Below are 17,087 nucleotides of genomic sequence, written 5' to 3' on the forward strand. Positions count from 1 at the left end.
CGTTTCTATTTCTGACTTCAATTTTTTTATACTGACTCTTTCATTTTCAATTGCTTTGCTGAGCAACTGATGTTCAAAATCACTTTCAGCAGAATGAGAGAAGAGAAAAACTAGCCTAGAGAAGTCAAAAAGATTTCACGCAAAATGTTGAAAAAGCGGCAAAATGAGGTAAAGCGAAACATTTTTTGTTCGACGAAGTAACAAAAACATAGCAGGACAAGTCCTGACGTAAAATTCAATGATTTTTCATTGACTTAACAAACAACTACACCTAGAACGGACAATGAGTGAATTGGAAAAACCATTTCTAAAAAATCATATGAAAAAACAAAAAAAAAACAGAAAATCAATGTCAAACAAAATGCTGCTAGGGAGAACAAATAACCGCTAGTGAGATATGTAATTTTGATTCTAACAAAAAACTAGGTCCAGAATGAGCTGTGAATGGATTGTGAAAACTATTTGAATTGTAAAAAACATAGCAGGACAAGTCCTGACGTACAATTCAATGAATTTTCATTGACTTAAAAAACTAGACTTAAAACGGACAATGAATGGATTGGAAAGACGATTTAGAAAAAAATCCAATCCCAAAAATTGAAAAAAAACCGTAAAACCCAAAGTGAAATTGCCGCATGTGAATAAACATAGCCGGCAGATTGCCGGAATAGCTGCGAAAGAATAGACCTGCGTGCCATATAATAGAGATAGAAACAGATACAGATCTAAATTGAAAAAAAATTGACGCCGCTCGAAAAACTAGGCTAAAAACATTCAGCAATAAATTAATACAGCTTGTTAAAATTCATTCCACAGAAGCCTCTTATTAGGGACCTTTACTGCACATAGGATTTCCTTTGACCTTAAACAAATTCAAATTAAACTTAAGTTTTAAAGTGCAAAAGTCATTTTATTGAGTGAGGTAAGTCATGTATGATCAAAATCTAATCACGCAAATAACCTAAAATCTTTCGCAAAAGCGAGTGAGAAATGACGTCACGCGCGCAAATGCCGTTAGTAAGAAGAATTCATTCAGAAAATTTTACTTTTTCAGCTTTGCGGTGTGAACAAATGTAAAACGGAAAAAGAGCGTCAGACGACAAAACAAAAAAAAACCAAGAGCACCGCAATATAGCTACGCTCAGCTTACAGCTTCGCAGCTATAAAAAACCACTAGCGAGAAAGCGAATTTTTGTTCAAACACCGTTTTCTCACTCTACTTTAAATTTAGAGCGAAAAAAATTCACGCCGCAAAACCACTCGCTTTTTCGCTCCATTTCCTGTTTCGGCGTGACCAAAATCACTACTCCAATTTGACTTCAAAAAACATGAAAATGTGTGAACAGATCTTAAAAAAATACAGCGCCCCAATACAATTCAATTTCTTTGAATTGTAAAAAACCAAGAGCACCGCAATATAGCTACGCTCAGCTTACAGCTTCGCAGCTATAACAAAAGAAAGTGACCGTTTGCTTGGCATACGTAATTAGCTTTTTCCTGCTTCTAAATAAGATGGAGGGATTATTATCAATATCATTAAGCACTGCTTTACACAAAACACTGCTTTCTCGGTTTATCCCGTTTCTATTTTGTATTGTGTTTTTCAACAATGAATCTACACAGTTCAAGTTGCGCTTCCCACTTAAAGCAACTGCTCTTTAAATGCGGATTGAGCGAAGATTGAACTAGCCTATGGGGTCGCCCAACATGAGTTGTGGGGTGGGGGTGGGGGCGTCAAACTCTAAGAACCGGAGTCTAGTGAGCCCAAAAGCTCTAAAAGAATTTAGTACTCTCCGCGCTACTTGCTTATCCCATTTTGACTACCAAAAGACATAAGGAGTCAGACGGAAAATCGGTCAAGCAAAAACCGCAGAAAAAGACCAAAAGTCTAATATAATTGCTACAAATCCAGTTTAAGAGTAATTAAACACAGGAAAGCTATAAAAGCCACTCAGGAAGATGCGGCTATTAAGAAGTGAAGGATAGGTTACTCTTCCCCGGATCGTTAAAACCAAGTAGATCGCCATAACTACCTTTCACAACCACTCCGATTCGTAAAAACCATTAAATAAACATAAACCGCTAATGTCGGAAGAATTGCTCTCGAACGACAGGCGGGTATCAGGCCCTTATTTTTTCTTCGCTGCGATCGATTAAATATTAGCAACAAGATTTAGTGAGAACAATGGAGATCACTCAAAAATTAAGAACGAAAGCGTGAAATTCAATTGAGAAGTCAAATGTTCTAGAAAAACGCAAAAAAATCAAGCGGGAAATTTGCATAAAAAAGACCAACAGGTTTACAATAATTGCTATGAACTTCGTTCAAGAGCAATTAAACATGTGAATTATTGTTTGGGTAGGCAGGGCTATACCGACTTGTTTTTATCTAATGACAAAAAACCACTACCGAGAAAGCGAATTTTTGTTCAAACACCAGTTTCGCACTCTACTTTAAAATTAGAGCGAAAAAAATTCACGCCGCAAAACCACTCGCTTTTTCGCTCCATTTCCTGTTTCGGCGTGACCAAAATCACTACTCCAATTTGACTTCGAAAATCATGAAAATGTGTGAACAGATCTTAAAAAAGACAGCGCCCCAATACTATTCAAATTCTTTGAATTGTAAAAAAATAGGAGCTCTATAATAGCCAGCTGAGAAGATGAGGGCGGCTATTAATAACCACATTAGAGGTTAACATATACCACTATTAAGATTTTAAAGTAAAAAATGGCACCAGTTTCGGCGCTCTTATCATTTGACTTTCAGTATTAAATGGCCGCCAATTGAATTCAGCTGCTTGAAATTGTGATTGAGAGAGAATTTTAGATCAAGCGAAACGCAAAAAGTCAAGGGCGTAAAAGTCACTCGAAAAGTCAAAATTGTCAAGCAAAAATTTTGCATAAAAAAGACACACACGTTTACAATAATTGCTATGAACTTCGTTCGAGAGCAATTAAAAAGCTAGTAAGACAGGTACGGCGCCGTATAAGTCTTCGATGAAAAATGTTCCCTAACTTTTAGTCACGGGTACTGCTGCATTGTACTGGTCAGCTCACAATAAGCGCCTTAGAGACATTGTTGAATTTGTTAAGTATATCACGAAAAAGCATTGTAACCCTAATCATTAGCTTGAGTCCGTTTCAACTGCATTCAATTGGAAGCTACTTCCATTAACACGATTCTCTTTGAGGAACATCGCGCCTCAGTTGCTCTTCTTAGCACAAAAGCTGCTTTACAAGTAAAAAAGTGCAAAGCGGCTTTATACAAACATTCTCATTTTCCACAACAAATTATTCAGGTTGCACGATCAACTAACCTTTATTTTAAGATCAACAGGGTCAACAATATGTACTTTGTTTCGGTACCCTAGCCAAAGATTCATATGACTGAAGTCAGCCGCGGCTGGGGCCACGACTGAGCAACGCACAGTATGTGCTGGTTTGCCCAGATCCAACAACTGGTAACTATGCAAGTCCCATTCATGGGTACTGGAGTCTCTGTAGAAGACGGCAACACTTCCGCCAGAAAGTCCAACAAAAACTCGGTGCTCAATAAAGTCGATAGTGTTAACAGATGATGGCAAGCGAACAGAGTGAATGCATTTGTTCCACTCAGCCACGGCCGAATGGACAAACAAGTTCCCATTTTCACACCCGATCCACACAGTTGGGTTCTTGCTCGAAGACAACAGATCTCTCTCAGCTGTCACTTTCGGCGGCCAGTAACACTTGGGCAGTTGATTTGTTTTGTTTCCGTTTAGTTTAGGCGATGACACGCTACCGTTTGCTGACCCACTTGAATTCAGAACATCTAAAACATAAAAACTATTTAAAAGCAAACATAGCTGACAGATTGCCAAAAAATAGCCGCAATAGCTTCGTAGAGCTGTAATCCCAAATTATAGTAACTTCTTAAATTCTGTGATGTTATATTTTGATAACGAATCCGTATAAGTTATTGCTGCTTCTATTAGATTCTCTCCAATAACCTTCATTTAGAGTGACATGCACTCGCTTGACCTTATCTCTTCGAATTAAAGTAAAGAGAAGTCAGTTTCAAAGCCAGGAAGTCATTTTTGAGAGCAAAGTAAGTCACGCGTGACGAAAAACTTAATCACGCAAATGAACAAAATACTCACTCCAATAAGAGTGAAAAAAGACGTCACGTAAAGTCTGTTTAGCTTACTGTTGACTCTAGTAGCAGCCCTCAAACACTCTTCAAATCCAGTGGCAAGCACTCGCTTGACCTAATCTCTTCGAATTAAAGTAAAGAAAAGTAAGTTTCAAAGCCAGGAAGTCATTTTTGAGATCAAGGTAAGTCACGCGTGACGAAAAACTTAATCACGCAAATGAACAAAATACTCACTCCAATAAGAGTGAAAAAAGACATCACGTAAAGTCTGTTTAGCTTACTGTTGATTCTAGTAGCTGCCCTCAAACACCATTCAATTCCAGTGGCAAGCACTCGCTTGAACTTATCTCTTTGAAATAAAGTAAAGAAAAATCAATTTCGGAGTGATGAAGGCATTTTTGAGAGTAAGGTAATTCAAGCGTGACCAAAAACTTGATCACGCAAATGAACAAAAAAATCGCTCCGATAAGAGTGAAAAATGACGTCACGCACCCAATTCAGTTTAAATTTCAAGAACAAATGAGCAAACTCCAGATTTGAATTGATTGTGAAGTCATGTTGTCGCAACAAAAATGATGACGAAAAAAAAAACATCCGGAAGAATTCCGGAACGACTCGAAGTAGAAAAGTGACCATCCTCACTTATCTAAAGCATATTATGCATAATTGGACTCAGCCTTTAAAAAACAACAGGAAAAACATCATGAGAAAACTTACCGACAAAACCTGATACACCATCTGACAAAACTAATTTTAGATGCGACTCCGAAATAAAAACTATTGGTTAAAACCCTGTGATACAGGCAGTTAGCAACAAAATATCAAAATATTAACAATTGACCGACAACCTCAAAAAATGGGTTCAAAAAGAAACGCGAGGAAAGGGAAAGGAGATGACAGACAAAACCGAAAAATAATCTTCAAAATATTCTCTACAAATGCTGAATGCATTTTCCGAGCCATTAAAACGCAAAAGTGTTAATTACATTCTCTTGTACATCAGTCAACCACCCATTGTATGAAAGAAAAGCAAAAAACGAAAAATGAAATAAAAAAAACCGAATTAGAAAATTGTTCAATTTATATTAACAATTTTCTAATTGGCTTTCAAGATGTTTAGCTTGCAAAACTCTTCACAACCATGATTTGACGCAAACTATTTTATGAACGCTTCTGCCAAATCATTAATTCATGCGAACAGCAGGAACGAAATGTGATTTTAAAATGATATAAACAAAAGCCTTTTTCGTCTCTCTGCTTGCCGATTCGTTCATCTGTTTGACCTATATCCTCATTTTTCACATGCGGCACTCAGTTTTACATCCTGTTTTAATTCACTCCAAAAAATTATCGGACAAAACAATTGCAGATATTTATTTAGCAATCATAGCTGAAAACGTTGCAAAATGATTATAATTTCCAAATTAAAAAAGTGAAAAAAATTACAGATTCGAGAAACAAAACTTTGCAAGAAAATTGTCAAAATATTAAAAAATTTTATTAAAACTAAAACGCTAATCAAGAAACAACTTTCAATAATTTCAAAGATTAAACGTCAAAAACAAAAGAGTTTTTAATCACACGAAAATGAACCACTTGCTGCGCACTTAGACTTTCCCTTCTAATTAAAACCGAAAACACACAAAACAAAAATTGAACAGAAATAGCAAAAAAACAGACTAGTATGTGTACAATTTTATTACAAGTCCTCACGTTCAAAAGAGGTATTCAAAGCACGCATTTCCAAACGAAAGTTGCTATATTCATAGACTTTTCAAAAAAAAAATCGACTCAAAGATCCGAAAATGAAGAAATCAATTAAAAAAATCCATCCAAAAAATGACTATAAAGTTATAAAATAAGTATCATTGAACAGAATTTACAATTGAAAAGAATTAGGCTCTGCAAAACTCTCCGAAAGTATCATCGATTTCAGAAGTTCACATGTTAATACAGCATTGATCAAAAACTTTCTAAAAAACAACAAATTACAACTTAAAAAATGAGCCAAATGGATGAGACAATGTGTTAAAACGGTTATAGATATGCACCGTTCCATCAAAAACAGTTTTCAAAGTCATAACGTCTTTCACATAACGCAGCGCATGATCAAAAATCTTCTCTGGCTCAGCAGAAATCTGTTCAACATGACAGCCTTTCTCACTTTTGCTTTTAGGTCAAAACGCGGCCAAATGAATGAAAAAATTTCTCCATTGAAAAATATACAATTTACTGCACAATATATTGCATTGGAGAGGAGAGACAGCGGGTCTATAGACGCCCACTTTTCAGTCTACCCGAGTTGAGTATAAATAAAACAACAAGTAAAATAATTGAAGAAAAATTCTACAATTAACACTGTTTGAGAGATAAGCAATGTTACAGAAAAATTAAAAACCAACTACAAATCTTGCGAGTTCGTGATTGCAAACTAAAAATGAACACCTCAAAATATGGCAAAATAAGCAATATTTTCTAGGCTTTCCAATTTATTGTATAACTTAGTTGCACAAAAATTGATTCAACAGCGCTCTACTTTTCTTTTGCATTAAGGTTGTTTGAGTAACTTAATTGCCGATCCCCTGGTTTCTCTTTCTATGTTATAAGGTACAAACAAGTCATTACAAAAATTTTCACAATGAAGCCCACTGATTGCTTTTAGAGAAAACTTAATCAATTCATACACGTGCAGATCATAAACAGTCAATATGGAGTGCTTCCGGAATGTCCTTACATGAATCGGTTCTTTCTTGAAACAAATGAACTTTAATATTTTTTTCTGTAAAAGATAAAAATGCAGAAGCAAAGAGGAACTACAGCAGCCATAGATTAAGACTCCATATTGAACAATAGGCCTAAAGTTTGATTCGTAATATTGTATCAACAGCTTCCTAGGAACAAAATGTCTCAGTTTTGCGATAATACCGCATTGCTTACTTAACTTCCTTTTAACTTCTTCAATATAGCTTGGAATCAACGAGTATTCCTAGATAATTAAAAACTGGTGCCTTTATTATTTCCCTCGAGTTAAAACAGAAACTGTCTAACGCATTAGCTTCAAGTGAAACCCATCTGTACCGTTTTATCTAAATCGAGCAATAATTTGTTTGAATTGATCCACTTGCTAATATTCTTTAATTCTTGTTCAACTTCAATCAACTGCATTCCTGCAGCAGTTAGATTTGTATCACCTGCAAACAGAATAACATCTAGAGGTAATTCATTTATGTAGATAGTGAATAAAAGACGACCAAGAATAGATCCCTTTGGCACACCACATTTAGGTTCTTCCCAGCTAGACATAACTCCGTTCAAACGAACACGCTGCATTCCATGCTCGAGGTATGATTCAAACCAAACCATTTTAATACCCTTCCTCTGATACCGTAACACTCTAGCTTCTTAATCATCATTTTGTGATAAATTGTATCAAAAGCTTTCCTCGGATCCAAGAAAAAACTGAAGACGTTTCCCTTTAGAAACAGATATCAAATTTTCCGTAAATTCAACAAATTATTCAATTGTACTGTGTTTGTTTTAAAATCCGAATGGTCTATAATAAAACAAAGGAAGTCTTTCAAAGTAAGAGTATAACCGATTAAACATAATTTTTTCATAAGATTTGCTCCTAGCAATAAGTATTGAAATAGGTCTGTAATTATTTTCAGCTAACTTTGAACCAGATTTGTGCAAACGAAAAAGTTTTGCTCTTTTAAGCTCCTGTGGGAATTCGCCTCTGTTGAACAAAAGATTTAATAAAAAAAACGTACTCAATAGTTACAGGCGCTGACATTTTTGCCAAAAGATTAATAACAAAATCCGGTGAGGATGGTTTATTATCCAAATTTGATATTACCACTTTAACTTCCTCCTTTGTAACTTTAAACAGAAACATCGAGTGTTGACGTCTTTAAACTTGGGTTCATTTTCAGCACCGAGATGCTTGCTGATTTCAAACCCAACATTGGCAAAATAAATATTAAAGGCTATTGCGTTATCATGATCATTCGGCTGACTGATACTGTTAAGCACAGATTCCAGAACAGGGACCTTGGAACCGTTCATTACTTCACCACTTAAATTAATTAGTAATTTACAGGCTTGTCGTTTATTACCGAGGTAAAACTTAAAATCGTTTAAATAGAAATCTTTTTGGCTGCAGAACACTGTTTTCAAAGCTTGATTGTAAAATTTTGAACTTTTCTATCCAACTATTATCATCACTGCTTTTCAAATAACGATGAGCAATCTTCTTCTTAATTTTGAGATTTTTCAGTTTATCTCTGAACCATTTAGGCTGTTGTTTCTCTACCCAGCTGTCTTAAGGGAGCAATTCTGTCTAACATCCAACAACAAGCTACTAAAGGTATGGAACGCATTTGAAGGATTGGTATATTGTTATTATTTCTTTTCTTAATGCCAACTCTTTATCAAGTTCATCCAAATAGCGTTAAATTTTTCTGGGTCTTTTGCAAACTTAGTATCTCTAAAAAGTAACAAGTCCTTGTTTGTTTTTGTTCCAACTCTCCAACTGAGTTAAATCGGTTAAGGATCTGAGAAGCTATGATGTAGCTGTACCTCGGTTTCACAATTGGGTTCCTTTCGATAATTAAAGTGATCTAAGCATGTTGAAGTACTATGCGCTACTCTAGTTGGTTCGTTTACTCCAAAAACAAAACCATTTGAAGCTTAAATTCAATTAGTCGTTTATATAGTAACTTAGCTCAAAAATTTCGATATTGAAGTGGCCACAGATGATAGAAGGTTTTGAATTGCCTCTCCATGACTCCAAGAAAATATCAAAAGCCTTTAAGAAGTCCACTTTGGGCATGATGGGTTTATTGTATATGACTGCTAAAAAGAACCGTAAACTATTAGCATTAATTTTTGCAACAGCAGCTTCGTCGAGAGGATTTTTAAGGATTGCTAACAAATCAAAATCACTTTTCAACTGTATCATAACACTACCACCCTTCGAACTTCTTTTGGTTAGCGCATGCTGATGATAGTCTGACAGGTAAACTATTGGCGGCATCGCCGCTGTTCAACCAAGTTTCGATCACACACAAAACTCCAGGCATTTTTTCGATTCCGTAAATTGAAGTTTCTAGTTCACCAAAATGTTTCATTATAGATCTCACATTTAAATGAAGCACCTATATGCATGTGTATTTTTGGATTTGATCTTTATGATGTTGAACTTGAATAGGAGTATCAGTTGTTTTAGGAACCATCGTTGTCATTCCCAAATGGCCCGGAATTTTGTCCAGTCTCTTGAAATGAATTAAACGGACGCGAAAATTTTCTGAAGCATTCCAACGCGTCTCTCAAACCATATTTAAGATCTAAACCACCCTGGTAAATATTATTGATTTTATAGATTAAGCCATCTTGATTCTATTCATAAAAACTGTACCCTCTCTTGTCCAAGCTGAATTGACTCGTACATCACTTTTAACTTTCCTCAGAATATTCAGCCTTGCTTTGGTTATATCTTCAAAAATACGAACATCAGACTGGTTCTTCTTGTTATTAAGAACTTCAATTTTTGCCGTATGTCGAGAAAATTTGACTATGACTGGTCTATTTTGTGTTCTAGTTGAAACAGGAAGCCGGTGTGCAATTGAAATCTCGTTTTCTGTCACCGGTACGTTTAGTCTTTGACTCCCGCCGTTGTTTGCTGGTAGGGCTCCCTTTGTCCGCTCTGATGGCTTTCCGGCAAATCCAGAATTTTGACATTTTCTCTTCTATTGTAATTTTCGAGAACTTCGACTTCAGATAGCGCAATTAATTCAACTTCTTTTTCTAAATCATTTTGCAGCTGCATCTCTTTCATTTGCTTCAACTTGTCGTCGACAGTTTTGTTCATATTTGATCGAAGCTCCGATCGTATACTTTGGAATATGGTTGGACTCAAACTTGCTCCCGCTTTTTGCACCCCCGATTCAATTGCTTGTGTGATGCCTGCATTATTGAAAGCGTTATCGGCTGGTCTTAGAACACTGAAGCCCCGTTTGTTATTTGCCTTATTCAAGGAGTTTGGCCTTGATATTTAAGAGTAGGAAATCCATCTTTATCAGATTCCTTTTCTACAGTGAACGACTCAGGCCGAGTATGACTAAGTACTTCGTTGTTCATTTTTTAAAAAGCTGAAAATCTTGATATGTTGAGGATCATTAAAATACAAGTATTGATAGAGGTTCAGGATGTACTAAAAGATGAAAACATCAGAACAGAGAATCAAAGATCTAGCACGTAGAGAAATATAAATTAGGGCAACTACCTGCAAATTTCACTCTTTGGATGGCACCAAGATAATAAAATCTCAAATGCTACCGATCGGAGAGACTCACAGAGTTTGCTGAAGAGATGGCGCACCTTTATACTACTGACATGCCTCCAAGTCGCCTTCGGCCGTCCTTTTCTGCTTTTTCAGCGTATTAATTTTTGATTTCCGTTTTTGTGATTTTGATCTCTTCTTCAAAGTTCATTCCCGTAAGTCCTTTTCGTGAAAAATAACAATCGACAACAAATTCAATTCTATATCAACGTCTGGATGCATTTTACTTAGTTCGTCCTTAAACCACGTTAATTTCTAATTTTGCTTAGATAATAGGTGTTTCTTCACTGAAATTATTGAACAACCTTTTGATTTACACAGCTTTCCAAAAATATCTGGATTTTCAATTCGTCTATCGTTCTCAATCGCTCGAAAAGGCTCTCCAAAAATGTCATGTTGCCAATAATTGTTCAACAATCTGTGGTGAAAAATTATTACTTCGATGCCCACTTAGTGAGTTGCTCAACACATCATGCCATAAAATTAAATGTTTTATTCGTTGAGATGTCCACGTAATATCAAATGCTGTTTGTGTGTGAGACAGTATTTGGATTGAAACTGAGACCTTGTCTAGCAGAAGTTGATATCTAAATATTCTTTTTCAACCAGCTCGGAGGTTTTTCAATAGCTCGGTATAGACAGCTGGCATCAACGATAAACACCATTGGGTTCTTTCGACGAGGGACGTGAGCAGTTCACATTTGTCTTTTTTTAAACAAATTGATGACGAACAAAGATAACTTTCAAATCGTCCGCCGGAATCTAAAATCCCCTATAAGCGGCGCTACCCAATGCAAATCCGGCCTCCATCAAAATGCAATAACTATTCAGGACAAAGCTGAAAATGCAATTAAATAGCTCCCGGGTGCAATTGGAGACTATTTAATAAGTTTATCACAACAATTAATGACCAAAACGACTTCCTGAAAAAATAAAAAGAAGACCGATAGAAAACCAATACCACTCTTCGAGTCGTAAAAAAACCAAAAATAGGCCAATAATAGCCACAGCTTTCGCTGTGCGGCTATTAAAAACATTATCGAATGAAAATAATTATTGAAGTTACGGTTCTCATTATTTTAAATTTTCGTGAGTAAAAAAGGCTATATCTCCCCGAGAAAAACAGATACGCCTGCTCTTTGCTCATTCGCGTATAGAGGAAGCCATCAAAACAAAAGAAAAAGGGCTAAATCTTTTTAAATATGGCCAATTAAATATGATACTGCATAGTTATCGAATCTGTTCAAACACAAAAAGGAGACCAAAGTGAGAAAATGATTTGATTACTCCTACCATCTGCGATGTCGTTCAGGTGATCCTCAGCCTCGTTCAACTCTATCATCAGTCCTCCATCCTGAGTAGTGGAGTTGGTAGCTGTTACGTCACTTCCGCTCAGTGAGCTTCCACCACCACCTTCTTTTCCTAAAATCACAACACTATTATTGATATTTGTAGACAGCACTACTCAACTATTATCACATGCAACAATTATCATCGATACCACCGCTTCACATGAAATGTTGAGTCCACACGATGTTAATAGAGAAACTGTAACTTGTTTTTTCATACAGATTTAGCATGCAAATTGACATCATACCTCAAGCATCAGAAAGCAAGCACGTTAAAAATTGACCTTTAAAGACAATTGTCTTGTTTACAATTTGTGGTGACAAATACAGTACTAAATTTTCTCCAACTTCTTTTTGTTCCAAAAAGTTGTCTTGTGGAGTACGCATACTACAATACAAAACTGTTTCAATTGTTAACTTTATGTTCGAAGCCTCAATAAAAAACTTCATTACAAAACGCAGCCGGACATGGAATCTCGCGATAGTTAAAGCTTTGAAACAAATAATAATACACACCGATAATGAATTACGTTCCAGGCGACCACATAAAATTCCTAAGCAAAAGCAAAATTTCTTCAAAACAATATCAAAAATTTTTATCCTAATTCAAATGTGCAGCGTAATATTCAATGACTTCAGCTGATATCTGTAAGTAAGCTGAAAATAGTATTTTTTTTTGAGATTTATAGATTTCTGAGAAATCTAATCACACATCAATTGGCAAAAATCTAATGTCAATAAATGAAACGAGCAACTTGAAGAACCTCTCGCAAATTAATTGTATACGAGTGGCAAAAGTATACAAATAAAGCTCAACGATTACAGAACAGATCTACAATAGTGAATTAGCTTTACAGAGATCTACTCATTACAAAGTAATACTACTATTTCAGAAAGCGAACGAATTTATACCTATTAAATTTACTCGATCAGCATATATTATTATATATTATTATATTGTTCCATACGAATTGAAAACTATTTTCTCACTTAGCTTGAAAACCAATGTGAATAAAATTCAGACCCCAGAAATCTCGACCTTTTCAATTCCTCAAGGACATCTGGACATACCCGAAAGACTGTCGAAATATAGCTGCAATTGCATTCCGTGATCCCAATTATTACTGATAGATGAAACGTAACTAATTGTTTTCCTACAATAAAATAAACATAGCCGGCAGATTGCCGGAATAGCTGCGAAAGAATAGACCTGCGTGCCATATAATAGAGATAGAAACAGATACAGATCTAAATTGAAAAAAAATTGACGCCGCTCAAAAAAACTAGGCTAAAAAACATTCAGCGATAAATTAGTAAAGCTTGTTAAAATTCAGAAGCCTCTTATTAGGGACCTTTACTGCACATAGGAGTTACTTTGACCTTAAACAAATTCAAATTAAACTTAAGTTTTTAAAGTGCAAAAGTCATTTTATTGAGTGAGGTAAGTCACGTATGATCAAAATCTAATCACGCAAATAACCAAAAAACTTTCGCTAAAGCGAGTGAGAAATGACGTCACGCGCGCAAATGCTGTTAATGAGAGGAAGAAAACATTCAGAAAATTTGACTTTTTCAGCTTTGCTGTGTGAACAAATGTAAAACGAAAAAAGAGCGTCAGACTACGAAACAAAAAAAAACATAGCAGGACAAGTCCTGACGTACAATTCAAAGAACTTTCATTGACTAAACAGAAAAACTAGACCTAGAATGGACGAGTGAATTGAGAAAACCATTTTAAAAAAATCAGATCAAAAAATAAGAAAAAAAACAAAAAAAACAATGTCAAAATGCCGCATGTGAACAAAAAAAATACTAGCGAGAAACGAAAATTTAATTGAAACAAAAAACTAGGCCTAGAATGAGCTGTGAATGGATTGGGAAAACCATTTAGAAAAAATCCTATCCAAAAAATTGTAAAAACAGTAAAAATCAGAGTGAAATTGCCGCATGTGAACAAAAAACCACTACCGAGAAAGCGAATTTTGGTTCAAACACCAGTTTCGCACTCTACTTTAAAATTAGAGCGAAAAAAATTCACGCCGCAAAACCACTCGCTTTTTCGCTCCATTTCCTGTTTCGGCGTGACCAAAATCACTACTCCAATTTGACTTCAAAAATCATGAAAATGTGTGAACAGATCTTAAAAAAAAATACAGCGCCCCAATACAATTCAATTTCTTTGAATTGTAAAAAACCAAGAGCACCGCAATATAGCTACGCTCAGCTTACAGCTTCGCAGCTATAACAAAAGAAAGTGACCGTTTGCTTGGCATACGTAATTAGCTTTTTCCTGCTTCTAAATAAGATGGAGGGATTATTATCAATATCATTAAGCACTGCTTTACACAAAACACTGCTTTCTCGGTTTATCCCGTTTCTATTTTGTATTGTGTTTTTCAACAATGAATCTACACAGTTCAAGTTGCGCTTCCCACTTAAAGCAACTGCTCTTTAAATGCGGATTGAGCGAAGATTGAACTAGCCTATGGGGTCGCCCAACATGAGTTGTGGGGTGGGGGTGGGGGCGTCAAACTCTAAGAACCGGAGTCTAGTGAGCCCAAAAGCTCTAAAAGAATTTAGTACTCTCCGCGCTACTTGCTTATCCCATTTTGACTACCAAAAGACATAAGGAGTCAGACGGAAAATCGGTCAAGCAAAAACCGCAGAAAAAGACCAAAAGTCTAATATAATTGCTACAAATCCAGTTTAAGAGTAATTAAACACAGGAAAGCTATAAAAGCCACTCGGGAAGATGCGGCTATTAAGAAGTGAAGGATAGGTTACTCTTCCCCGGATCGCTAAAACCAAGTAGATCGCCATAACTACCTTTCACAACCACTCCGATTCGTAAAAACCATTAAATAAACATAAACCGACTAATGTCGGAAGAATTGCTCTCGAACGACAGGCGAGTATCAGGCCCTTATTTTTTCTTCGCTGCGATCGATTAAATATTAGCAACAAGATTTAGTGAGAACAATGGAGATCACTCAAAAATTAAGAACGAAAGCGTGAAATTCAATTGAGAAGTCAAATGTTCTAGAAAAACGCAAAAAGATCAAGCGGGAAATTTGCATAAAAAAGACCAACAGGTTTACAATAATTGCTATGAACTTCGTTCAAGAGCAATTAAACATGTGAATTATTGTTTGGGTAGGCAGGGCTATACCGACTTGTTTTTATCTAATGACAAAAAACCACTACCGAGAAAGCGAATTTTTGTTCAAACACCAGTTTCGCACTCTACTTTAAAATTAGAGCGAAAAAAATTCACGCCGCAAAACCACTCGCTTTTTCGCTCCATTTCCTGTTTCGGCGTGACCAAAATCACTACTCCAATTTGACTTCAAAAATCATGAAAATGTGTGAACAGATCTTAAAAAAAAAAGACAGCGCCCCAATACAATTCAAATTCTTTGAATTGTAAAAAACCAAGAGCACCGCAATATAGCTACGCTCAGCTTACAGCTTCGCAGCTATAACAAAAGAAAGTGACCATTTGCTTGGCATACGTAATTAGCTTTTTCCTGCTTCTAAATAAGATGGAGGGATTATTATCAATATCATTAAGCACTGCTTTACACAAAACACTGCTTTCTCGGTTTATCCCGTTTCTATTTTGTAATGTGTTTTTCAACAATGAATCTACACAGTTCAAGTTGCGCTGCCCACTTAAAGCAACTGCTCTTTAAATGCGGATTGAGCGAAGATTGAACTAGCCTATGGGGTCGCACAACATGAGTTGTCGGGTGGGGGTGGGGGCGTCAAACTCTAAGAACCGGAGTCTAGTGAGCCCAAAAGATCTAAAAGAATTTAGTAACCTCTGCGCGCTACTTGCTTATCCCATTTTGACTACCAAAAGACATAAGGAGTCAGACGGAAAATCGGTCAAGCAAAAACCGCAGAAAAAGACCAAAAGTCTAATATAATTGCTACAAATCCAGTTTAAGAGTAATTAAACACAGGAAATCTATAAAAGCCACTCGGGAAGATGCGGCTATTAAGAAGTGAAGGATAGGTTACTCTTCCCCGGATCGTTAAAACCAAGTAGATCGCCATAACTACCTTTCACAACCACTCCGATTCGTAAAAACCATTAAATAAACATAAACCGACTAATGTCGGAAGAATTGCTCTCGAACGACAGGCGGGTATCAGGCCCTTATTTTTTCTTCGCTGCAATCGATTAAATATTAGCAACAAGATTTAGTGAGAACAATGGAGATCACTCAAAAATGAAGAACGAAAGCGTGAAATTCAATTGAGAAGTCAAATGTTCTAGAAAAACGCAAAAAGATCAAGCGGGAAATTTGCATAAAAAAGACCAACAGGTTTACAATAATTGCTATGAACTTCGTTCAAGAGCAATTAAACATGTGAATTATTGTTTGGGTAGGCAGGGCTATACCGACTTGTTTTTATCTAATGACAAGATTCCCATTGCATATTAACTAGTGAACATTGGTCCTGTTACGAAATTCGGGGTCCAAAATTAGATCATCAATATCTGCCTCCTCAAGCGTTCCTCAGAAGCTTTGCTGAGCCACATATTTGAGCTCGGTAAAGCTAGAAGCTAAGAGAGCTCCTCGGAGACTTTTGCCTTTGAGCTTTTCCAGTTTATTCCGTTCCCTTCGACGAAAAGTCAAAAAACTCAAGCGAGCGAAAGAATGAGCTTTTCCAGTTTATTCCGTTCCCTTCGACGAAAAGTCAAAAAACTCAAGCGAGCGAAAGAACGTTCTCGAAAACGGTTAACCGAAAATTTTTCATTGAAAAAAGCACCACGCATGTTAAAATGATCAGTTCAAACTTCGTTCAAGAGCAATGCAACATTGCACCGTTACTTTTGATGACAACCAGCATGAGATATATCAATTGAACTAAAAGATTTTAAATAGAGCATGCTTGCTATTCTAAATTAAGACCAGCCAATTACTAAGCAGCAGAAGATACACCGGATGATCACAATTTGATTAAAAGAGGCTCTATTATGACTACATTATCGTTTGGGGGAGAGAAAATGGATGAAAACAGTCGGTGGTCTCGATTAGAATTAAGAAAGAGCGGGATAAAAAGAGGAAATAGAGCAATGACATGACAAGCATAGCAGAACACAATAATGGACATACAACTATGATTTGAGGTTCTATGCAATCTAGTTGGAATAAGAAACGCTAATGTCACATACATCCTAAGCCATTTAGAAGAGATGCTCCATTACCTTGATCAGTAGAAACACAGTTGGAAATTTTTCCTAAAGAGCAAC

At 36.1% G+C, this 17,087-nt stretch overlaps 2 protein-coding genes across 10 annotated transcripts in view; both read right to left on the reverse strand.

Annotated features, from left to right (window-relative positions):
* The window catches only part of LOC142358300 (bridge-like lipid transfer protein family member 3B), a 381,846-nt gene extending 370,467 nt beyond the window's left edge, over positions 1-11,379 (reverse strand). For all 3 annotated transcript variants that reach the window (XM_075409735.1, XM_075409739.1, XM_075409727.1), the window contains exon 1: positions 11,354-11,379. The gene's annotated coding sequence lies outside the window, so the exon portion shown is untranslated. The remainder of the gene's footprint in view (positions 1-11,353) is intronic.
* LOC142358248 (C-Jun-amino-terminal kinase-interacting protein 3-like) overlaps positions 1-17,087 on the reverse strand; it is a 90,354-nt gene that overhangs the window by 16,137 nt on the left and 57,130 nt on the right. For 6 of the 7 annotated variants that reach the window (XM_075409696.1, XM_075409721.1, XM_075409702.1 and 3 more), the window contains 3 exons: positions 17,043-17,075; positions 11,769-11,897; positions 3,321-3,814 (listed from right to left, as the gene is read on the reverse strand). In XM_075409696.1, the coding sequence (XP_075265811.1) occupies positions 3,321-3,814; positions 11,769-11,897; positions 17,043-17,075 (656 nt within the window). The remainder of the gene's footprint in view (positions 1-3,320; positions 3,815-11,768; positions 11,898-17,042; positions 17,076-17,087) is intronic. The other variant, XM_075409708.1, reaches the window with a different exon arrangement.

This window comes from Convolutriloba macropyga, chromosome 2 (assembly GCF_964194025.1).
Source record: "Convolutriloba macropyga chromosome 2, txConMacr16.3, whole genome shotgun sequence".
Classification (NCBI taxonomy): Eukaryota; Metazoa; Xenacoelomorpha; order Acoela; family Convolutidae; genus Convolutriloba; species Convolutriloba macropyga.